Consider the following 25579-nt stretch of genomic DNA (forward strand, 5'->3'; position numbering starts at 1 on the left):
GTAACAAAGTATGATTGCATGGAAATCATGCATTTCTGGACATACGTTCATTAGAACTGTTTTGTTCCATATCCTCTCATCAATCAGTCCCTTGAGTTTGTACACAGTGGGAATAAAATCACCTTGTAGAATGCCACTCACTTCATAGCATGCGTATGGCGTATTGCACACATCCTGTCCTCACCCTCTCTGTGTCCACTCTTCTTCTCATCATCTCTCTGTTCACCTTATCCTCCCCTCCTACCTACCCATCTCTTCCTCCACACATTGTGCATCTCCTGCTCCCCACCCCTCTGTCTCTTCATCCCTCCCTATCCATCTCCTACTTCCCCCCCCCTCCTCCCTCCCTAGCTAGCTAGCCCTCCTGCCCCCCCTCTCCATCCATCTGCAAGTGTTGCCTAAAACTGTCCTTACCAGTCCAACACAACACACCTGTTGTGAAAGCAGCCAACATGCCAGGGACTGAAAAACCATTTTTGCCCATATCTCCACTCCTATCGGGGCTGGGAGGTTCTAAATCCCACAGCACTGATACGCGTGGGTGGAGTGCGGTAAATTCCATTAAAATTGATCCACAAGTTTGGAAAGAGATGCTGACGCACACAGATGAGGGAGAGGGGGGGAGAGGGAGAGGGGGGGAGAGAGAGGGGGAGAGGGAGAGGGGGGGGAGAGGGAGAGAGAGAGAGAGAGAGAGAGAGAGAGAGAGAGAGAGAGAGAGAGAGAGAGAGAGATATATTCACTTATGAATGCATTCAACACACATATCGCATACATATCCTCCTCCCCCTTTCTATCCGTCCCCTTCTCGTCCCTCTACCTGTGCTTTAGTACATGTAAAGATCTAAAAAATATCAGACATTATGTTGTTGTGTCTGTACATTGGGTAACTGTAACTGTGAGAAAGCATCTACAAAGGAATGCAATAATGACATGTATACATGTCCGATTTTTTAGATTTTGACATGGGTTACAACAAAATAAAAGTAATATCAAACAATGGTAGGTTCAGATGGAATAACAATATGTGCCATCTGGATTCTTCCCATCAGCTTTTCAAAAAAGTGCAGGCAAAAACTCTCCTTAAAACATACAATTTGTTCCCAAACCACGCTGTCTTAACCTTTGCCAGACTCTGTCCCCCACCTACCTACCCCCTTCTCTACTCCCACTCCAGAATACAAACACTTTCTATACTGCCAATGCGCGTACAAGCCTTTTCCTCTCCTCCCCCTTTGACATGGATCACCTAGCAACCATTCAAAATAGAAGTTGTTGTAGTTATGCAATGTAAAGGCAATAATGTGTACTATTAAAACTACGTGCATCCGATGTTAAAATGTATGTTACCAATTTTAATGTATCTCTCAATGTAAAAATAAAAAAAGAGAAAAAGAGGGGGGGGGAGAGAGAGAGAGAGAGAGAGAGAGAGAGAGAGAGAGAGAGAGAGAGAGAGAGAGAGAGAGAGAGAGGGGGGGGGGGGGCAGGGCAACCACGCTCCAGCAGATGAATGGTTTATGGTGCAAAAATAACTTAGGTCAGAATATGGAACTAATTTTTGTACTTATGGCTCTAATACACAATCTCCACAATAGAGCTAGAAGTTCAAAAGCTATTGAAACTTTCTGATCTTTGAGTGCATACTTACATTTCCTAGCAGTTATTTGATGAACTGACACTACTACTCACTTTTCTACTTCTAAATTTACAATGTGCAAACCACCATGAAATGCATAGCAGAGGATACATCCCATTGTACCAGTTATTAGGTTTCTTCCTGTTCCATTCATGTATGGATTGTGGGAAGAATGACATGAAATGCCTGTGTGTGTGTGTGTGTGTGTGTGTGTGTGTGTGTGTGTGTGTGTGTGTGTGTGCGCTGTAATTATTCAATTATTCTCATCTTGTCCTCAGGATCCCTATGTGAGCAGTAAGTAGGGGATTGTAGTATATTACTAGGTTTTTTGAAACTTTATTAATAGACTTTCTCGGAATAGTTTACTTGTATCTTCAAGAGTCTGCCAGTTCAGTTTCTTCAGCATCTCTCCAACACACTCCCATGGGTCACACAACCCTGTGACCAATCATGTTGCCCTTCTCAGATACATTCAATATCCCCTGTTAGTTCCATTTGGTAGGAGCCACAGACACTTGAGCATTATTCGTGGTTGTGATTTTTAAGCCATCTCCTTAACGTGTAAATTGCATTTCCCCCAGTATTCCAGCAATAAAATGAAGTCTACTATATACCTTACCCACAACTGAGCCTATGTAATCATTCCATTTCATATCCGTGCAAAGTGTTACATGCAGGTATTTGTAAGAATTGGCCAGTTCCAACTGTAACTCGTTTTGTTTTGTGAAGTGCATAGTTTCACATTTCTGAACATTTAAAGCAAGATGCCAATCTTGCCACCACTTTGAAATATTTTGAATATTTATGCAGCTTCTTTCAGGCAGTAACTTCACTACAGATAACTGCATCATTTGCAACAAGTCTGAGGTTACTACCATATAAACTCGAATAATCCACACACTTTTTTCCCTAATTTAAGGATGAAAAACTGGGATGTGTGGATTATTCGAAACAAGGTTGGTACTGCTCTGCCTCCAACAATAGATCCCATTGTACTATTGCATTGTTGTGGCCTCAGTCTGTGATGAATGACTAGCACATTATTTTGAACACACCATTACATTAGCACAATTTTTTGTGTAAATAAAACAAATTAAAGCAATTTTTTTCTCTCCCTCAAAATTAGGGTGCACACATTATTCAAGTACATACAGTATTAATACTGTTCCAAGGTCATTAATATATAAAATGAACAGCACGGGTCCCAACACACTTCCATGGGACACACCTGAAGTTACTTCTAAATGACGGTGACACTCCATCCAAGATAACATGCTGCACCATCTCTATCTAAATGTTCTCTGTCGAGTCACAAATTTCAATTGATGCCCATATAATCATACTTTTCATAATAAGCATAGGTGTGCAACCGAGTCAAATGCTTTTCAGCAATCGAGAAATATTGCGCCTACCTGGATCCAAAGCTTTCAGTATGTTATGTTAGGAAAGAGAGAGTTAGGATTTGCATGATTGATGTTTTGGAATCCGTGCTGGTTAGCATGGAGGAAACCATTCTGTTTGAGATACCTGATTACGTTTGAGCTCAGTACACATTCTAAGATTCTACAACAAATTGATTTCAAGGATATTGAACAGTAGTTTTATGGATCACTTGTGCTACCCTTCTTGTAGACAAATGTGACCTGTGCTTTCTTCCAAGTACTGGACACATTTTTTTGTTCGAGGGATCTACGGTAGATTATAATTAGAAAAGAGGCTAACACAGTCGCAAATTCAGTATAAAACCTGATAGTGATTCCATCGGGCCCTGGAGCTTTGTTCAATTTTAACGCTTTCAGCTCTTTCTCAATACTGCTGGAACTAATAATTATTTCATTCCTCTTTTCTGTGGTATAACAAAAAAATTGGGGCAATGCTCCTAGGATTTCATTTATAAAGAAAAATTTGAAAACAGAGTAAGTATTTCAGCTTTTGTTTTACGTGTTCGCCCTAGAATTTCTACTGCTGAAAATGAAACAGTTATTCTAATCCAGTATCTTCATTCACACATACTGCAGTTCTCAAAAACAGTAACTACTTCTAACAATGTATATAACTTTCTTTTAATTTCCAACATGTAGTGGTCAAACATACAAATCAAGATTGTACAAGTGACATGATGAAATTATTCAAACATGTAAAACTCTCACAATATAGCAGAAATATTGTTATTTTGCTTTAAATGTTTTGAAAGTTTTTACTAACTTTTTCAGTTTCTTATCTTTCCAGTTTTATGATTCATAATAAAATTTCTTGCAAACTCTCACTGCTATTAGTACGAATAGGACAATATAACTTGAAGTTGCTGAATTTTGTGCTCTGTGCCTCATAAATACAATTTCAATATAAAAATAATGTTTTTCAGTAATATCTACTTACAATACAGCAAGATATACATCAGTAAACAGAGCTGAAAGTAATGTGTTCATGAAATATATACATATATCTGAAAAATATAAAATAAAATCTTTATTTGATAACTAGAGGAAGAAAATTAAAGTACATAAATGACAAATCTTCATATAACAACACATTTCTGACTGGCATTAAATCTTCAGTGATGTGGAATTATAACTAAAAATTTACTGTAAAGTGAGTTCAAGCTGTGCTACAAATTCTTAACAACAAAAGCAGGATTCCCAACAAATACTGGCATGGGCTGCAACCTTGCATGTTTCCAGCTGGCACTTGAGTGAGATATTTTACTACCCAGACTGAAAGCATTATTTTTAATGACATTTCGAATTGCTATCATATCACATTCTTCATTAAATAAAATCTATAATACATTAGCAAAAATTACCACGTAAGGCTTTAATGTTAATAGTTCACAATCAAAAATATAGGAGCCGATTCTGTGAGTTATATACACTGCCACAATATGCGCCATATCCAAACACATACAGTTGTCAATAGCTACCGTTATGGCAGAAATTAATTGGCAGAATTAAGAAGCAGGCTAGGAAAGACTTCCAAGAACCACAGTCATCGAAGCACTATATATGAAGCCCTCCATTTTTCCATCTTTACAGGGCCCACGCTTTGAGCTCTTCTAGGTCATCGTCATCATCCACACGTTGCTCTGAAATAACACATGTAATTTAAATTAGTGTTATAAAGTAGCAATATTAGAATGTATTTACTTCTATTTAGCCTGGGAGCAACAGGTACTTGAAAATTGGGGGAAAAGTTTAAACATATTTTAATCTCATCTGAACCGTCAGGCGAGTTCTTGTTGTACAACTGCAATGACTCATTAATGTCAAACCATGATGTCGGATACTTCTTCACTGAGGATCTTCTAGCGAGTTCCAGTGAGTTCTGTGGAACTTTAATGACAGTACTGAATCCAAACTTTATGCAGTTGTTAAGCTGTATCTACAACATACAATTTTTTAGGGAGTATGACGCGAGATGAAACAGAAAATTACGATGGATGTGTATGTTCTATTAAAATATAGTGCTGCAGGTTGTGATGAATTGTCTGGGTGAAGTATTGCACTGTACGACTTTAAAATAAAAATTGCCTTTTTCTCTTAATATTATACTTATACTACAATACCTCAATCTGCCTATGGTTACATAATGCTTCATACACACATCTATACACCACTACAAAGTCTGTGGGATGTCAAAGTTTTAATTAACAACTCAAAAAACAAAGTAACATAATTAATATTTTTTAAATCAATTTTAACTATTAATATTTTGTTTAGGCTCTTCTAGTGGCATGCTAGAGATTTTTGTACCAGGACTACAGACATGGAATTGAAAACAAATGAAACATTAATTACATTAACATTTTTCCCCAAAGCGATAATTACAACTTTATGACTACCCCATACAGAGTGTGAGGCACTTTGTATTACTACTAGGTCATTTTTCTATTCTCTCTGCAAAAGGAGTGAGATGAGAAGACTCTTCTTGAACTGTTAAAAATTAATAAATTGCAATGGAAGCAGTAGAAGCAAAGCTTACCATTTCATAAAATCTACAGAACAACCTGCAGTAAAATCACCATCTTTTTCATACTGACAAACAATAAGCAACACACCTCAGTATTCCTTCAAGTCTTCCTACAGACTGGCTAAATCATGCAAGTTGCAATTTTCTCCAATCCCCGTGCTTTGCAATTTTCACAATTCTTAAAAGAATTCTGCATTGAGTGTTAGATTAATCCATTCGCCCTTGGTGCAATTGCGAAAATTTTGTAACATATGGTGTAACCAATGTGACTAAAGTGCATGGACTTATACAATAGTTAGAGACAGGAAAATTTCATGTAAACAATAACGTGAAATATAATGTGAAATTTATGGTTTTAGATGATGTAATGTGATATTAGTGGTTTATACAAAATGTCACAAAATTTTACATTTTCCTCATTGCTGTATACAAATATAAATCTGGGGGAAGCAATTTACTAATATTGGAAACTGATAGTCATTGAAAGTTTAAATTGCATTTTCATATTCTTCTCAAGGCTGAGAGTTCATATATAAGCTTAAAACAACAGTTAATTTCCTGCCTCAAAAACTGTGGCTCTAGATGTGGCGTAAAACGACAGTACCCTCCTCCTTGCAATGAAATACATTCAGGTTAACAATTTTAATCGGCAACTTCACATTTCCCGGCACTTTTGCATGCACAACAAAACGTACCAGAAATGATGTGTTTTTGAAAGACCTTTACTGCAGTGCATCAATAAAACCTCATATTTTCTTAGTACATAAGTTTCAATACAAGAAAATCCAAACATGGCACTTTAAAAAATAAAAGGTAGATGAAAATCGTGTCTACTCAGTTTGCTTCTATCACCAAATTGCAGTGCATGATACATGATGTCACACAAATATCACTGTTGTCACATATGAGTATTTATATCAAGCAGTGAGAGTAGTCTGTAGCTTCTTACAGAAAAATACCATCCACAAAACAGAAAAAAAAAATGCACTATAGTGTTGATAGATTGATGGAATAATGTTTCAAAATAACTTTGAAGATATGGTAAAGATTTCTTTTGAAAAACTTCCATGTGTATAGTTATAGAGGGTTTTTTTGTTTTTTGTTTAACTGATTATCTTTACTATGTTTTATGTAAATGTTACTTCCTTTCTCGTAATAACGTAAATGAATATGACACTGGTGTCAATAAGTATGATGCACTTGATAGAAATATTTTTATTTCCAACATAAGTACTGTAAAATAATGAAGTGTGCGAGAAAAATAAAGTACACATGGCACTTCAAGAATTATCTATCAGAAACAAATACCAAAATAGGCCAAAAAATAATACAGAAATAGGGGAAAAAGAAACCCCACACGCTGACATTGTCCACGAAATAAAATATTTTTTTCCTGTCCCTAAAATAGTCAGTTCTACACAACAGATTGGTGACTCACTGCACTGTTCTCACACTGGAAGCATAGAAGTCAGCTGTTCTTTCTTTGAACCCAACAACACTCTGCTAAACAGCTTGTGGGTCTATGTCTACTGATTCTGGTTTAGGCTTGAAGAACTGGATTTATGAAGCACTTTTTCTTTCATTGATATTTTAACCCACTGTACATACACTAAAAGAAGTACTACACTAGCACAAACAGCTGAAATATCAGTGGCAGCAATCAAAAATGGTTGACATGTGGCAGTTACTCTTCACAAGTAAGTCAACTAGGCTTGACTTACTGGTTTTCGAAAAATGTGATTTATCACATTTGTAACCATCCAATTTCCCATCACCTGTATCATTACGTGCAACACATTAAATTACTGTAAATAGATACTACTGTTTTATTTTCCTATTTTATCTATGTTCGTCTATCTGTGCACAGTTCAATCTTTCGACCAACTTTGTTGTATGGGAGCGAAAGCTGGGTGGATTCAGGTTACCTTATCAACAAGGTTGAGGTTACGGATATGAAAGTAGCTAGGATGATTGCAGGTACTAGTAGATGGGAACAATGGCAGGAGGGTGTCCACAATGAGGAAATCAAAGAAAAACTGGGAATGAACTGTATAGATGTAGCAGTCAGGGCGAACAGGCTTAGATGGTGGGGTCATGTTACACGCATGGGAGAAGCAAGGTTACCCAAGAGACTCATGGATTCAGCAGTAGAGGGTAGGAGGAGTTGGGGCAGACCGAGGAGAAGGTGCCTGGATTCGGTTAAGAATGATTTTGAAGTAATAGGTTTAACATCAGAAGAGGCACCAATGTTAGCACTGAATAGGGGATCATGGAGGAACTGTATAAGGGGGGCTATGCTCCAGACTGAACACTGAAAGGCATAATCAGTCTTAAATGATGATGATGGTCTATTATTAATCTAAAATGATAGTTTCCTAAAGACAATGGCATCATTAGGGAACGTCATTTAATAAGTGTAGTAAAAAGCAATCAAATATTTTTGTGAACAAAAATTCACTTTGTTACACAACATAGTCTCCATCGACAGATACACTTCAATGTCCAGTGGGTTGCAGTTTTCTCCTTTCATTTGATCAGAAATGCAGGTCATGAAAGGTGGAGGGAAGGTTATTGTTTAACATGTGGTCAAGAAAGATTTCATTACAGATGAAGCACAAGCTCAAGCAGGACCAGAATCGAGACAGAAATGAGTAGCCTTCTTTTAAAAGGAGCCATCCAGGCCCTTGACTTACTTCATTGATGAAAATCACACACAAAAAAATCACTGTACAGTTTGACATAATTCAAACTGCTAATTAATTAATCAGGACCCATAGAAGCACACTGGTTCACTGAGTAAGTATTCCACTTAAACTTGAGTAAAGCACATTACTAATGAAATATTAAGACTTATAATGCAAGAACCAATCAAATATTGAGGGCTTCTTAATGAGCATGAAGAAATGTTAGAAATCACTGAGAGACAGGAAAAACTAAGAAAATGGGAGAGGGGACAGGGAGAAGCAAAAGAAGTACATGTATGTAATTAAAATGAAATGTGAGAGGGTACGACATGTAACCAGGAGAGTAGGTGGTACATAGCCCATAGAAGTTCTTTGCTAGATTTCAAGAGATACAAAAGATCAAGAGAATGACCTAATGGAATATTATGGCATTATAAATCATGTAGGAGTAACATGTAAACATATACCTGACGACTAATGCATAAAAAGTATAGAACAGGACTTTACCAAGCAGTGGATGTTAAAAAGCTGCTATTGTTGCTTATGCTGTCAATGATGATGAGTCACATTACTGGAATGTGACTGTTTGAGCTGCATTTACACAGAAAGCATTATGATCTGTTATTTTTTCCAGTTGCTTTAAGGTACGAATCACAGATTTTCGAATCTTCTTGCTTAGGAGTTGAAAATATATGGTACTTGATTTGTGAGCCACAAGCAGTTTTTGTTCTCTTTCAACTTATTTGTTGTTGCTGTTGTTTTAGTGTTAGCTATGTTCCAATCAATTATTTCTTTGCACACAAAACACACTGCTTTGATATTTACTTGTAAGCTGACCACAATATTATTGCACCTCGGAGTGAAAGTGTCTCGGATGGCTTATCATGAGTCGGCATGTAACCGGAATGGTAGAAATTTCACCTTCTTAACCAAATTCAAACGGCATTTCTGAATGAGAAAGCCATTATGTAATCGGAAGGCCAAGTGCAATAATATTGTGACTGGGTAATACTGCCCCCTTGTGAACCAAATCAAATGCCAACAAAGTAAGCTGAATCAGAACGTAATTTTTTAAAATTTTAACACTCCAAGCTCACAACTTACCATCAAAATAATTATATTATGAAAAAGAAAGTTGCTTTTCACCATATAGTGGAGATGCTGAGTCGCAGATAGGCGCAACAAAAAGGCTGTCACAAATAAATAAATCTTTTGGCTATTGAGACCTTCGTGTGTGTGTGTGTGTGTGTGTGTGTGTGTGTGTGTGTGTGTGTGTGTGGGGTTGACGATGGCCCGAATGGCCGAAAGCTTTATTTAATTGTGACAAACTTTCTGTTGTGCCTGTCTACGACTCAGCATTTCCGCTATATGGTTAGTAGCAACTTTCCCTTTCATAATATTGTTACATTCCATCCTGGATTTTCCATTGGTTGATTCACCTAAATAATTAATTGTTTGACTTATGAGAAAGAACAGCAATGAAAATTTTAACTTATATGCCTATCTGGAAACAAGTGGACACTATGTTAATAGTAGCTAAGTAAAACACAAAAGTGGGAAAGAAGATCAATTAATCGCATTTTAAAAATACAATTAAAAGATCTAATTTGGTAATAAAAAGGATATTAAAATAAAAGTATTATTAGATGATAAATGGTAGAAAAACTAAGCGTGTTCCATTGTTGTTGTTGTTGTCGTCTTCAGTCCTGAGACTGGTTTGATGCAGCTCTCCATGCTACTCTATCCTGTGCAAGCTGCTTCATCTCTCAGTACTTACTGCAACCTACATCCTTCTGAATCTGCTCAGTGTATTCATCTATTGGTCTCCCTCTACGATTTTTACCCTCCACGCTGCCCTCCAATGCTAAATTTGTGATCCCTTCATGCCTCAGAACATGTCCTACCAACCGGTCCCTTCTTCTTGTCAAGTTGTGCCACAAACTTCTCTTCTCCCCAATTCTATTCAATACCTCCTCATTAGTTATGTGATCTACCCATCTAATCTTCAGCATTCTTCTGTAGCACCACATTTCGAAAGCTTCTATTCTCTTCTTGTCCAAAGTATTTATCGTCCACGTTTCATTTCCATACATGGCTACACTCCATACAAACACTTTCAGAAACGACTTCCTGACACTTAAATCTATACTCGATGTTAACAAATTTCTCTTCTTCAGAAATGCTTTCCTTGCCATTGCCAGTCTACATTTTATATCCTCTCTACTTCGACCATCAACAGTTATTTTGCCCCCCAAATAGCAAAACTCATTTACTACTTTAAGTGTCATTTCCTAATCTAATTCCCTCAGCACCACCTGACTTATTTCGACTACATTCCATTATCTTCGTTTTGCTTTTGTTGATGTTCATCTTATATCCTCCCTTCAAGACACTGTCCATTCCGTTCAACTGCTCTTCCAAGTCCTTTGCTGTCTCTGACAGAATTAAAATGCCATCGGCGAACCTCAAAGTTTTTATTTCTTCTCCATGGATTCTAATACCTACCGAACTTTTCTTTTGTTTCCTTTATTGCTTGCTCAATATACAGATTGAATAACATCGGGGATAGGCTACAACCCTGTCTCACTCCCTTCCCAACCGTTGCTTCCCTTTCATGCCCCTCGACTCTTATAACTGCCATCTGCTTTCTGTACAAATTGTAAATAGCCTTTCGCTCCCTGTATTTTACCCCTGCCATCTTTAGAATTTGAAAGACAGTATTCCAGTCAACATTGTCAAAAGCTTTCTCTAAGTCTACAAATGCTAGAAACGTAGGTTTGCCTTTCCTTAATCTAGCTTCTAAGTCGTAGGGTCAGTACTGCCTCACGTGTTACAACATTTCTACGGAATCCAAACTGATCTCCCCCGGGGTCGGCTTCTACCAGTTTTTCCATTCGTCTGTAAAGAATTCTCATTAGTATTTTGCAGCTGTGACTTATTAAACTGATATTTCAGTAATTTTCACATCTGTCAACACTGCTTTCTTTGGGATTGGAATTATTATATTCTTCTTGAAGTCTGAGGGTATTTCACCTGTTTCATACATCTTGCTCACCAGATGGTAGAGTTTTGTCAGGACTGGCTCTCCCAAGGCTGTCAGTACTTCTAATGGAATATTGTCTACTCCCGGGGCCTTGTTCCGACTCAGGTGTTTTAGTGCTCTGTCAAACTCTTCACGCAGTATCATATCTCCCATTTCATCTTCATCTACATCCTCTTCCATTTCCATAATATTGTCCTCAAGTACATCGCCCTTGTATAGACCCTCTATATACTCCTTCCACCTTTCTACTTTCCCTTCTTTGCTTAGAACTGGGTTTTCATCTGAGCTCTTGATATTCAAACAAGTGGTTCTCTTTTCTCCAAAGGTCTCTTTAATTTTCCTGTAGGCAGTATCTATCTTACCCCTAGTGAGGTAAGTCTCTAAATCATTACATTTGTCCTCTAGTCATCCTTGCTTAGCCATTTTGCACTTCCTATCGATCTCATTTTTGAGACGTTTGTATTCCTTTTTGCCTGCTTCATTTACTGCGTTTTTATATTTTCTCCTTTCATCAATCAAATTCAATATTTCTTCTGTTACCCAAGGATTTCTACTAGCCCTTGTCTTTTTACCTACTTGATCTTCTGCTGCCTTCACTACTTCTCCCTCAGAGCTACACATTCTTCTTCAACTGTATTTCTTTCCCCCATTCCTGTCAATTGTTCCCTTTTGCTCTCCCTGAAACTCTGTACAACCTCTGGTTCTTTCAGTTTATCCAGGTCCCATCTCCTTAAATTCCCACCTTCTTGCAGTTTCTTCAGTTTTAATCTACAGTTCACAACCAATAGATTGTGGTCAGAGTCCACATCTGCCCCTGGAAATGTCTTACAATTTAAAACCTGATTCCTAAATCTCTGTCTTACCATTATATAATCTATCTGATACCTTCTAGTATCTCCAGGCTTCTTCCATGTATACAACCTTCTTTTATGATTCTTGAACCAAGTGTTAGCTATGATTAAGTTATGCTCTGTGCAAAATTCTACCAGACGGTTTCCTCTTTCATTTCTCTCCCCAAATCCATATTCACCCACCATGTTTCCTTCTCTCCCTTTTCCTACTCTCAAATTCCAGTCACCCATGACTATTAATAATTTCTTTTATCTCATCATACATTTCATCAATTTCTTCATCATCTGCAGAGCCAGTTGGCATATAAACTTGAACTACCATAGTAGGCATGGGCTTCGTGTCTATCTTGGCCACAATAATGCGTTCACTATGCTGTTTGTAGTAGCTTACCCGCACTCCTATTTGTTTGTTCATTATTAAACCTACTCCTGCATTACCCTATTTGATTTTGTATTTATAACCCTGTATTCACCTGGCCAAAAGTCTTGTTCCTACTGCCACCGAACTTCACTAATTCTCACTATATCTAGCTTTAACCTATCCATATATGAAAGAAACCCATATAAACAACTCAGTGGAGCTACAGTACACATCCTACAAAATGTTCAGTAAAACCTACAACATAGGAATAAGGTAAGATTGCTACTTACTGTAAAGAAGACACACTGAGTTACATACAGCCACAATTAAAAGACAGTTGTTCAGTAAGATTTATGACCGTGACCGTGTGTATGTATTTTCAAGATCACTTGTTTCTTGTACAAAGCTAAACAAATCCACAGGTAATAGCTGAACAACAGTGAAACATATCTGAGTAAAAGTGCAACCAATAAAACTATATTTTCCTCTCTATAGCATCCCAAATTGGTCTCAGTTATCTTAGACTGCAGACATGTGTGCAAGTTGCATTTGCGTGTGTGTGTGTGTGTGTGTGTGTGTGTGTGTGTGTGTGTGTGTGTGTGTATTGCTGACTAAGGCCTTAATGGTCGAAAGCTATAACTGTGTAAATCTTTTTGTTGTGCCCATCGCGACTCAGCATCTCTGCTATACGGTGAGTAGCAACTTTCCTTCTCTAATTAGCTTAAATATCTGACAAGTAAGCTGAACATGTGATTACAGAATAACTTACTGGCTTTAGGTTTCGTAGCAACTTCTTCTGTCGGCACTTCGGGCAATTCCTTTGCTGTGCTTGGGAGTGTGTCGAGCAACTTTTTGTCCAGTTCCTCCTGTTCTAATTCTTCCAATTCACGTTCGAGTTCATCCTGGATCAAAAATTCATGATTTGAGACAAAATATTAGCAATATTCCCAATGGCACGTTTTTCATCATTTCCACCAGCGGGGGAATCCCCATTTGTTATCTGACAATTCAGAACATCTTTTTGTGTTACAGAATGTACAACAATGGTACAAGTAACACACTTTTTCAGTAAGAATTACTGTATAACTTCATTAAACAGAATGGTTTTTTTTTTCTGATGTGTTACATACCTCATCGACATCCTGTCCAAATGCAACAGGATTTGAAATAGCATCTGAGATTTCTCTTGCTACATCCTGTTGTTCTGCAATATCATCCATCATGTCATGCACATCATCAACATTCCTGTTAAAAGGCAATGGAATTTGTATTAGTAAAATGATCCTCCACATAAGAAACACTGCAACAGCAATAATATTTTATTACTAATTAACCTATGAATTCATTTTACTTGGGGAAAAACAAGGATTATGATGGTGACTGTTATACATAATCTGCCATCCTTCACAAATTCTGTTAACACAAAGTTAACACTTACATATGCTGATGAGCAGCTTTAAGAGCATCAGAGGCACTTTTCATTGTCTGGAGTACTGCAGTGTTGGTATTTGCTCCTTCAAGAGCTTCTCGTTGCATCTCAATTGTCGATAACGTCCCATCAATCTGCTGCAGCTGTTTTTCATATCGCTTCTTTCTCTTGAGTGCCTGTATAGCCGCTATAATGAAAATGAAGTTAAAGATGACATCAAGTGGAATGATAAGCTTTTCATATAATAAATTACATGTATATAATCTCTTCCACAAAGGGATAATAGTACAAAATGTTGTCCTTGTACATGAGCAGCTGGACAATGAGACAAGGGAATAGTATAGGAGTGTACATGGTTGGAGGTTCACGTGGTGTTTCAACCAGAATGTTTTCCAGACTTAACCTACCAGTCTATACTGCTACAAATTTGAAACAGAGAAAAAGCTCTTTACGACTGTTGCTATAGAAGTGAAACTACTCTTCAGAATAACTTCGGAAACTAGTTCAATAAACAAGTATAGTGTTAACAGTTATGAAAAGGACAGACTACTACACACTACATAAAGAAGATGTTTGAGTTGCAGCCAGCCAAAACAAAAAGAGTGCAACACATTTGAGCTATTGGCCAAAAGGCCTTCTTCTAAAGTATGAAGTGCATGAACACACACATTCACACCTTACACTCACATGACCTCTGCCTCTGGTCGCTGAGAGCAAATTGCGACCAACGGAAAAAACAATCTGTGGATGGTGGGGTTAAGGAGGAGGGATATGAGGTCAGGGGTGGGGGGTGGTAAATTACTGATTGTGGGAGCATGCAGGGACATGGTGGGGGGAGTGTAGGACTGCTAGCTGCAGTCAAGAGCTTCGAGGGAGGGAAGCACAAAAGGAGATAAACAGAGGATGGGAAAAGATGTGGGTGTGTTGGACCACGAAAGGGGACAGTTTGGTGAAGGGGAAGAGCTAATGAAAGCCTAGTGTGTTGAGCAGGGTATTGAGCAACTGGGTGATCTAGCTGTCTCTTGGCCACAGTTTGTTGGTGGCCACTCATGTCGACAGATAGCTTGTCAGCTGTCATGCCCATGAAGGAAGCAGCTTACTTTGTAGATCATGTAACTGCTTTCACAGGTAGCCCTGCCTTTGATGTGATAGGTGACGCCTGTGACTGGGCTGGAGTAGGTGGTGGTGGGAGGATGTCTTGCACCTAAGTCTACTGCAGGGATATGAGCCATGAGCCAAGAGGCTGGAAGCAGGGGTGGAGTAGGGATGCACAAGGAGGAGAAACACCACTATGGGAAAGGAGGGAAGGATAATTGGCAGGATATTCATTTCATGGCATGATGAAAGGTAGTCTAATCCCTGGCAGAGAATGTGATTCAGCTGCTCCAGTTCTGTGTGATACTGAGTCATGAGGGGAATGCTCTCTTGTGACCGGACAGTGGGAATTTGGGAGGTGACTGGAGACACATGGCATGGAAGATTCTGTTTCTGTACAAGACTGGGAAAGAAATTTCGGTCTGTGAAGGCCTCAGTGGGATCCTTGGTATATTTGGAGAGGGACTGCTTGTCTCTTCAGATGCAACGGGCACAGTGGCTAGACTGAATGGAATGCAGCCTGGAGCTACATGGGTCCTTGTGGGGTGGGGGTGGGGATAGTGGAAAAGGACAGAAATAGAGGATGGGAAGAAGACTAGTGGGTGTGCTAGTGGAATATAGAAGGCTATAAAGTGCTGGAGTGAAACCCATTTCTGAACTGCGCAGGTGGGAAATCTCACTACACTAGTCCTTCATCCACATATCCCCTTCCCTGGTCCAATCCCAGCACTTTACAGCCTTCTACTCCACCAACACACCCACTAGTCTTTTTCCTATCCTCTATTTCCCTACTTTTCCACTATTCCCCCCTCCCCCTCGAAAGAGAGAGAGAGAGAGAGAGAGAGAGAGAGAAACTCTCCAGACTGCACCTAGCAGGCTTACCCTGTTCCCACCACATCCTTGCATGCTCCCACAAGCAGCACTGCACTATCCCGCATCTCCACACCGTGCTATCCATCCCCCTCTCCACCCCAGCCTCCTCCTTACCTCCACCACTCACAGAATTCTTCTCCCATCAGGCAGGTGCTCACAGGTGTGTGTGTGTGTGTGTGTGTGTGTGTGTGTGTGTGTGTGTAGGTGGGTGGGTGGGTGAGGGGGGGGATACTGTTTTTATTCCACTTTGAATTTTCCATTGTTGAAATATTAATAATTTTTGGTCAGAATACACTGAATCAAATAATTCAGAGGAATACTTACAACTGATGTGCTAGCAATGATAATACGTTTTTTTGTATACTCATGGCACAGTATTTATTCACATACATGGTCAGAATACACTGAATCAAATAATTCAGTGGAATACTTACAACTGATGTGCTAGCAATGATAATACGTTTTTTTGTATACTCATGGCACAGTATTTATTCACATACATGGTGCCCATAATTAAAGTTCCAGGTTCAGAACACTGTAGAAGTAGAACTGCTGCTTTGAATGATGACAGATCTGAGTAGCATATTTTTAACAAAGGGGGAAACATCGTGAAACTAAATAAAGCTAACGAAAATTTTGCCAACAGACCGTGCTGTATGCGTCTTAATGTAAATGGGATTGGCTACAAATGACATATGAACCACATTATGACAGACATGGTTGCACATTACACCATCTATACTGTTCAATGCACATGACTGCCCAAGTTCAGCACTCAACAGTTGCGGCAATGTTTGTTAGGTAAGCCCGTCCATCAAAGCAAGGTCGTACGCATTCAGATGAGAATAATCACTTTTTAATAGCCCTGGGGTCAAAAACCATATGAAAAGCAAACTGACACCGGTTTCTAATTGTCGTGAGATAGTGCAAGACATGTTCAATAAGCTGTCCTCTATTTTCTGCCGCAAGTTGAAGTCACGAGATCTGAGTGTCTAGGGAGTCACATTCAGTGTGTTTTGTGCAATGTGTACCTTGAATTCAGCTGCATTCATAATCAGAGCACTGAACACAACATCTTTCAGATAACCCCATAGCCAGAATCACACGGCTTAAGATCACCTGATCTGGGGGGCCAGGCTGTACGGAAATGACGGCTGATAATTGTAGCATTTCTGACATGCTTCTGCAGCAGCTGCTTCCTAATTGTGCAAAATGCACAGGAGCACCATCTTGAACAAAAATGATCCTACCCACACAGCCATGAAGCTGGAGGGTTGAAATTGTGGTGTGAAAAAGATTCTCAAAACATTTACCAATGACGGTAATATGGCCCTATGATAAACAATGCTATCAACCTGCATCACAAAGTTACCTTTGCAGAATGAAGTGATACTGGTTTATGAGTGTGCAGATTTTCCATTGTCCACATACTGCAGTGCTGTGTACTGACACGTCCTTAGGAGATGGAAAGGGGCTTTGTCTGTCCACAGAATGTTCCACGGCCATTTATTGTCCACTTCCATACAAGCAAGAAATTAATGTGTGACTTTGTATGAACAGCAATGCAGAATGTTTCTTTGTATTTTATAAGTTGTGCTCGCAGCCACGTCCAATGTCCAGGCAATTCACCATGCACAGCACATCTGCGTACCACCGCACGACCCCTCCCGAAATGCTGTGCCCACATCATCTTCAGATGTTGGATCAACTGTTTTCCTCCCTCTGTCACACAGAGCTTCAAAAGAACCTGTCATTTTGAATTTTGTAATCATTTTCTACAGACCCTTAGCATACATCAGACTAATGCCTTTTTCATAGTATTGGGAGTCGAGAACTTCTGCAGGGCTACAGGCACACAGTGACTGTTCTTGTAAAAGAGCTTCACTAGTAGTCTTCAATGGAGAGTCATACTGGGCGTCCTGGATGCAAACTGAGGAACAGCTGCATGCCAAGCGTCTGTTGGTGTGCATATTCTGACACAGCACCATCTATCAGTCCCACCTTTTTTCCTTTTCCCCCTCCTCTCTCTGTTCCATGACATTTCTTCCTGTGTCAATAATATGCTGCTCAAATTTGATGTCATTCTAATCAGTGGTTCTCTTTCTGCAGTGTTTTGAAACTGGAACTTTAATTATGGACACCCTCTATGCTCATAAGTCAATTGTACTGGAAAGATAAAAGTACAACTTGCCACAATTTTAATTAGCATTTCAGTCATCATAAACTACTGGACTATAAAGAAAGTTTTGAATTTTCTGATGTCAGTATTTAATTTTTTGAGTAGTAACATGATGCTTTGGAAAAAAAAAGGGAAGAAACATGAGTGTTTAACATGTCATTACAAACAGAGCTAAGGACTGATTTGTCACACAGAAGGAACCACCTTGATTCTTGCTTGAAATGACATGAAAAACACCAGAAATTTAAACACAGTGGACATGCCAGAATTTGATTCCCAATCACGTCAAATACAAACAAATACAATCTATGTGATTCTCCAGCTTCTCTCATCATACTTCATGACAAAATTGTTCATGGGCGAACGGCCGGATGCCAGTGTCCAACAGGCATAATCTTTCAGCGAGCAACTACATTGCGATCATCCAGTGCTTTGATGAACTGACTGCTTAACAGCTGGCACAGTGCTTCCCCCCCCCCCCCCCCCCAAATACGCTGCTCTGTCCACCATCTGCCTTCCAGCATCTCCTCTCCTCCCCAGTTTACAGTTCACACTGAGGTACGCACGCTGGTGGCACCTCTACTGCTCCATCACCTGCCTCCAAAGTGATTTAATTGTAGGATATCTCGTTTCTCTTTTTAATCAGACTAATTTCAGGTTTCCAGGCATTTCTAAGGATGTAGTCACTATCACAATTGATCAGTCGGGCGTTCCCTTATTCAAACCTCGACAGATTCTTTAATAACAGTCACAGAAGTTACACCTATATGTCAGAAACTTAGTACGGTCATAATCCATTCCATGTACTTCTAATAGGCAATGTTCTCTGACTGCCAATTTGTTAGGCTGCTGCATTCTGGTGCGCTCTTGGTGTTCTCGGCAATGATCTTTAACAGTATACACTTTCTCACCTATGTATGTCGTGCTACATTGCCAGAGTGCCTAATACAACTCAGGACTTCTGTAGTTGGAGGTTATTCTTGACACACTTTCCATCTCATCCCACCTGGTAAGACTCCACTGACCTGTGGTTCTGACCAACTTTTATGAACTCTCCCCATTCCCTAAACATCACCAGGTCTTTTCCTTCACGCATCTTCCTTCCTCTTCAACCCTTCCGCCACAAGTAGCAGCCTCTAGTTGCAGAAGCTTACAAATTTCAATACCTTTATATGTGTGTTCTGCTGCTACCGTGTAGCAAGTAGATTTTTTTTATAAATCCAATTACATTATACATACATATATGTAGCATACTGCCCTGGTTGCAGTGTTAAAACCACAAAATTTGGGAGACCATTAGCTGGTCATGATATTTTGGCAATAAATGATAAGAAAACATCAGTTTCCCTTTTCACTTGAATTTTGTTTTTCAAATCAATAAGAGCCAACTGGTGATTATCTCCTGTTTCTGAGAACACTTGAAGCCAAAGAATACCTTCCTTTCTTGGAAACTCTGGCTGATTCAATTTGGACTCTCAACAAAAATGTATTATTATTATTATTATTATTATTATTAAGTTTTCCTCAGAGAATGTGACAAATCCCGAGGTGTCAGGATTTGATTTTCCTTTGGGTATTATAAGCTGACTCGTGCAGCCAATCATTTTACAGTGACTAATTTCATTGCATGCACATTTTTCACAATTTGTTAAATATTTCCATTCAGGTTTACACTGACAACTTTGGCATTATTGAAAAAAATTGGAAATAGTCTGAAATTTCTAAACTGGGCAGCAGACTCGCCATTCAGTATACAATTTTCTGCGGATTTGTCATCTGTTATAGTAAATCCACAAGATTTTATCAGTAACACGTGAACTTCAAATGTATCATGCCTTAGTCTGTCACAAATTTTGCAAATACTTTTGCATCTTATTAGCTAATTTTTGACAAACCAGGCATCAATGGGATGCATAGCTGCTTGACGTCTAATAGCATCCTGGACAACAAAGGAGTAAATCTCTGCAAAATCAAACTGTACATTCATTTTACCATGCTAAGGATTTTATTTCACAGTTCTGAGATAATGTGTTGGATATTTTGAAACAAAGTGCTGGATGGTTAGGTCACAGATTTTTAAAGTTTTATCTGTGACAATCATTTACAGACAGTTGCTTAGTTTTAAGCAAGTCATAATCTACTTGGATCCACAGTTTCCTTGTGCAAGCCTGAAATGTACAATATAAGTGAATTTCTTCCAAGCAGCTCTCACACTGATGCAGTATGCAAGCTTTTGATTCAGGCTGCACTTCTTCAAATCCATCAACAATTTATAGTCTTTTTAAATGATGCAAAAACACAATTAGTGGACAACTGAAGAAGCAACATGACATTTTGGTACAATTTCATAGAATTGTCTCAATAAGTAATGAACATTTCATTCGAATTGCTTAGCAACAGTTGGTTTTGGTGGTGATGTTTGGTTTGTGGGACACTCAACTGCACAGTCATCAGCGCACAGTTGGTTTTGTTCTGAGGTTTTATTCCATCAAGAATTATTCCATACCAAATCAACAACTGCTATAACCTGACCACCTTAGATCTATTTGAAAGTACGCACGTAGTATTCTTAACTAATAACAAAAAACAAATTTCTTCACTTTTTCTTACCAAGGGTAACTGAGTAGTGTGTGTGTGTGTGTGTGTGTGTGTGTGTGTGTGTGTGTGTGTGTGGTGTTTGCTTGCAAGGGGGAAGTAGGAGATGAGGGGAGGCGAGGAAACTCTTTTAAAGGGCTTTCACATGATATGAAATATCAACTTTAAAGAATCATAGTGGGACTTATTACTTAAGCTACAAAACTGTATTTTTCATACAAAAAAGTGTGTTTTAAAGCATTGCACTAGCTACATTAACAACTCAAAATTAATAATTTGACATACACATCTAAAATATGTATCTTAATGCAAGCAGAAAAACCTCATTTTAAAGACTATATAAAATGACTGGTTGGTATTCCTATCTCCCATCTCTGTGATATTTTGTCACTGGATAATATTCACTTAGTTGTAGTCACCCGTTGTTGAAAGTGACATGTACATTTTCGTTTGGTGTGACACAGCCTATAAAGTGAAGTACTGTGATTAATTCGGAAGAGTTGTATTTGAAATTAAGTCAAAGGTACTTTTGTACAATTCTCAGAAATGTGTAGACGCTTATACGCTTACAACCAGTTAATATTAACACAACCTTAAATTTTATCCCAGGATGCGAAAAAAAAAAAAAAAAAAAATGGAGAAGTAATGTTGTGTATTACTAATTACAAGAAGATAATGCACAGAACTTTGAAAATGTTTCATAAAAATTAGACTGTCCATTTCAGAATGACATAAAATGCCTAAAATTTCAATTTTGTGCTGTAATACTTTTAATGAAATGGGTCACAATAATTATAAGAAAGCCTGCATCCTGTTTCCTGATGAACGATAGAAAGAAAACCTCTCCTAACATCAACTCAGAAAGTATGTGACAAGTGCCAAAAAAATTGAAGTTTCCGATACGTCTCGCATAGAAAATGGTAATAATCTAGTGTGTTCTGACGTCAAACAAAACAGTGAAAAGGTGTTAGGCTGAAGTGATGAACAAGACACTGTTGCAAGTGCAACCCTAGAAATCCTGAATGCTTCTTTGCAGTTTGTTGGTGAATTGCCAGTTAAGAAAAAATGACTGTGAGGCAAAGTATTGTTGCCACCATCTGATGAAGAAGAGTTAGATTATCACGGTTTTAAATACACAATGGTATGTCAAGAAGCTTCAAGAGGAATTTAATGTGATTAACTACGTGGCTAAAAAAGTACAAGGGCTTGGCAATGGCCAAAGTATTTCATCTTCTCCCAATCCAAAACCTGGCGAGTCCTGCTGATTTTGTAAGAAAACTTACTGTTCTGAAGCATGCCAGAACCTAATAAAGATTTTGTCTCATAAGAGTTGACGGAGAGAAAATTCAGGTGGGGGGGGAAAAAAAAAGATTTAAGTAATTTGAAAGAAATTTATGCACACTTCAACAGTGTTTCTGTGTGTATTACCCACCAAAACTTCTAACTTACGCTGACTGGGTGTAACATTCCTCAACTGACGACGAATGATAGTACTCCAACTAAACCTCCAAACACTGGATTGCAAGAGTTGTGTGTAACCCATCATTACCCGATTGTCAGTTTGATGAATGTCAGTTCTGTCCAGGGCCAGAAACACTTAAAAATCATTTACAAAATTGTTGGATACTAATGATACTGGCCACAAACTTACAGACAATGGGTCTCTGTTGATCGTAAGCTCTAGAAACTACCACTAAATCCTCCAACAACTTTACTGCTCCATCATTTGGTAAATTAAAAACATTTATGTGAAATTCCTTTGTGACCAGTCAACAATCAACCTTACAAAAATGATTGAAAAATGAGTTTAAAGAAGGTGATCTCTTGGTATTTTTTTGATTTTGTTGAGAATTACACTATTGTTGTGACAGGATGAAGTTCAGGGTTAGAACTGGACCAACCACAAGCAATAATTCATCCCTCTGTAGCTTATTACAAGGATGGTGACAACTTTAGCACACAAATCTTATCATCATAGCACAATGCTTCACATGACACTGTTGCTGGGCGTTTATTGCAATTCTATTTGATTGATTTTCTGGCAAAAAAACAAAATATACTACTTGTCCCATGGAGTTGCAGCTAATTATAAGAATAAAAAAGCTGTGCTATCAAGAAGATAATTTCCATAGCAAAATCCAGTGACATTTTTCAGCCAATTGGCATGGTAAAGAAGCTAGCGAGGGCGTTGGTGAACAATCAAGCAACTGGCTGCTGAGAAAATCTGCAGTGTCCATACATCAATCAAATTGTGACACCCAAACAACTATATGTGTTTGCCACAAACAGGGGCGTAGAAGGGATCAGTTTCAATTACGCTACTTTGGAAGATTATGAAACTGAAAATCGGAAACCTACAGACATTTGAAGAATGCTGCACAATTTTTCGGACACAGAAACTTCACATCTTCATTCTCATAAGGAAGAACAAAACAATAACAAAAGCTTATTCAGACTCTAATGAAAGCAATACTGAACTGTGACAGTTGTTGACAGTGATTCAATATCATTGAATTGACATCAAAGGATATATTGCTTATGAATATAATGGACACTGGTGGTTAGCCTGTGTAGTGGGGGAGGAGGAGGAGGAGGAGGAGGAGGGGGGGGCATCACAGGAAAATGATGAAATCACAGTTTCTTACATCCACATTTTTCACATTCCCTTGCCACACAGACATTCTTCTGTAACCAGCAGAGAAGTAAAGGCAACCGCGAACCCCCAGACTGCAACAGGCTGAAATGATGATGTGCAACAAACTGACTGACTAGAAGCATGATGAATTGGACTGATACAATTCAGCAACAAAAACTAATAACTACCTGATTTTAAGTCTCTCTCTCTCTCTGGTAGTCAGCTATACTCACTTGTTTCTGAAGGTTTGCAACTTCTTGTATTTTTTAATTAAACACTGATAAGGCAAATATTGTTTTTGTCAACTATCTATTACAAGCTATTTTATTTTGCTGTACAATAACTGGGGTCAAGAGGAAAGTTCAATATCAGTAATCAGCTTTGGCCAGTGACATAATGTTAATGACTGCTTTCGCATCACCTTTTCATGCATATTTTAACAGTTTTGTTGTTAATTCGCAAAGTCCACAAATATGAAAGAAAATAATAGTAAGAATACTTTAAAAACTGGTTGCAGTTACATATTCATCTGTAGCCTAGCCTGATGTCAAGGTTAGGTTGGAAGGTGACTGGTTGAGAGTTGGTGAAGCCAACAATTATGATACTAAAAAAAAACTAGTTGTGCTGATAGACTGATCAGTAGCTCATCTCATAAAAAAAGGCAACATCATCATGTTATAGTCGCCTTGTTGTTTACAGTGTTTGGCGCATGTTTCCCAGGTCACTGGTCAGGGTTGATGGGTCGTATTGAACATTCTTATACACCCCATAGTTGAAGAGAAGTATGCCCAATATTTACAATAAAATAGTTTGAAGATTTTTTACCGCACCATCTTAAACATAAAATTACTTCCGATAATGATCCCAATGAGCCTTTAAAAGAGCTTTATATGAAGTAAGTTTCATTGGCTTAATTAGAACACAAGTTGTGTACAAATCATTATTATCCAGTGTCAACTTCTTAGCACTCACAACTCAGTAACCTTTTGTCAGAAAAATACGAAAACAGTTGTTTTGTGTAGATATTTATGAGTACTACAGGCATACTTAATTTCAAATAAATCCAAAAGGGTCAGGTTGAAAACCATACTCCATATGTTGATTTGACATGGAATCACTCTCAAGTCTGACAACACACAAGAACAGACTTCTCAACTCATCCTACGGAAAACAAGTATTTATTGTCTTACTCCATCAGAAACAACTTTGTCCTACTCTCCCCCCACCCCAATCTACTGGCACATATTTTTCATTTCTCAACTTCAAGCGATTTTGACTGCTTTCCTAGGATCCAATAATTCTACTGGGACCCCTGTAATGAGCCAGAGGCTGGAAAACGTGTCGATTGGCTTTCATGACACAGCCTTCACGATCACGATCTATAAAACAATTAGAAGACCAACCAATTAGAAAACAATTCATAAATGTTAGCTTTACCATAGATTTTTTGACACTACACCCTGACAGTTCGTTCCTTACCTATAATTTACATGCGGAAATTTTTTCCATTTCCCCAGCAGCAATATCAATTAAAAATATTGCGCTCGGTAAATTGTAACCTACATCTTAAAATAGTTTCTGTTGTCACTGGTCGACAAAATGCCAGACAGACAGCTATACTAGTGAAGCACATGTCGTTATAATGTATGCAACATACATAGCTAAACGGTACGGTTCCTCACAACGAAACTTGCTGCTTTGCTAACATCCCTAACTATTTATTTTTGAATATCTTAAACGTTATCTTACCACAAAAATAATGACAATCGTACAACTGTCAAACCACGTCACTTACCTCTCTTATTCTTCGTTCCATTCCTTCGTGCGGTTGCGATTTCTTGTTCGATTTTCTTTTCTAAAAATTCCTGTTTTTTTATAAGCATTTCTTCTGTCTCTCTCAGCTTTTGTATTGCTTCTCCAGTGCTGGGGGCCTTCTCCTCCTTTTTACCACCAAATACCTTGCTTAAAAAACTCATGCTGGTAAGTCTGTAATCTACTAAATCGTTCGTATGCCTCTCGCTAAAAGTATCAGCTCAGTAAATCACGCAAATATCTACACTTCAATGTAATATTTTCGCCAGCAATCTACACCCAAACCAGATTTTCACACGATGACAAAGAGTCATCACTTGCAGACTTGCAGTGGTCAACACAAGGATAACCCACTCAGATGCACAATTTATCGACCTTATCGCGCTGCACGATTGACCGCATCGAGATAAAAAAACACAATTT

The 25579-nt window shown here is 38.4% G+C and overlaps 1 protein-coding gene across 1 annotated transcript; it reads right to left on the reverse strand.

Annotated features, from left to right (window-relative positions):
* Window positions 1–4078: 4078 nt before the first annotated feature.
* Window positions 4079–25521, reverse strand: LOC126483672 (charged multivesicular body protein 4b). The gene is made up of 5 exons (XM_050106736.1): window positions 25140–25521; window positions 13977–14154; window positions 13669–13783; window positions 13308–13440; window positions 4079–4715 (listed from the first exon to the last, which is right to left on the reverse strand). Exons 1-5 carry the CDS (start codon window positions 25318–25320, stop codon window positions 4660–4662), a joined length of 663 nt encoding a protein of 220 aa, XP_049962693.1. The 5' UTR covers window positions 25321–25521; the 3' UTR covers window positions 4079–4659.
* Between the last annotated feature and the right edge of the window lie 58 nt (window positions 25522–25579).

The sequence above is a fragment of the Schistocerca serialis genome, chromosome 6 (genome assembly GCF_023864345.2).
Source record: "Schistocerca serialis cubense isolate TAMUIC-IGC-003099 chromosome 6, iqSchSeri2.2, whole genome shotgun sequence".
Taxonomy (NCBI): domain Eukaryota; kingdom Metazoa; phylum Arthropoda; class Insecta; order Orthoptera; family Acrididae; genus Schistocerca; species Schistocerca serialis.

Coding starts and splice junctions, on each gene's coding strand:
- LOC126483672 (XM_050106736.1), bottom strand. CDS start 25,320: ATGAGTTTTTTAAGCAAGGTATTTGGTGGTAAAAAGGAGGAGAAGGCC. Junction 13,784..13,976: donor AAAGCTGCTCATCAGCATAT/GTAAGTGTTAAC, acceptor GCCTTTTAACAG/GAATGTTGATGATGTGCATG. Junction 13,441..13,668: donor TTGGACAGGATGTCGATGAG/GTATGTAACACA, acceptor TTTTTGATCCAG/GATGAACTCGAACGTGAATT.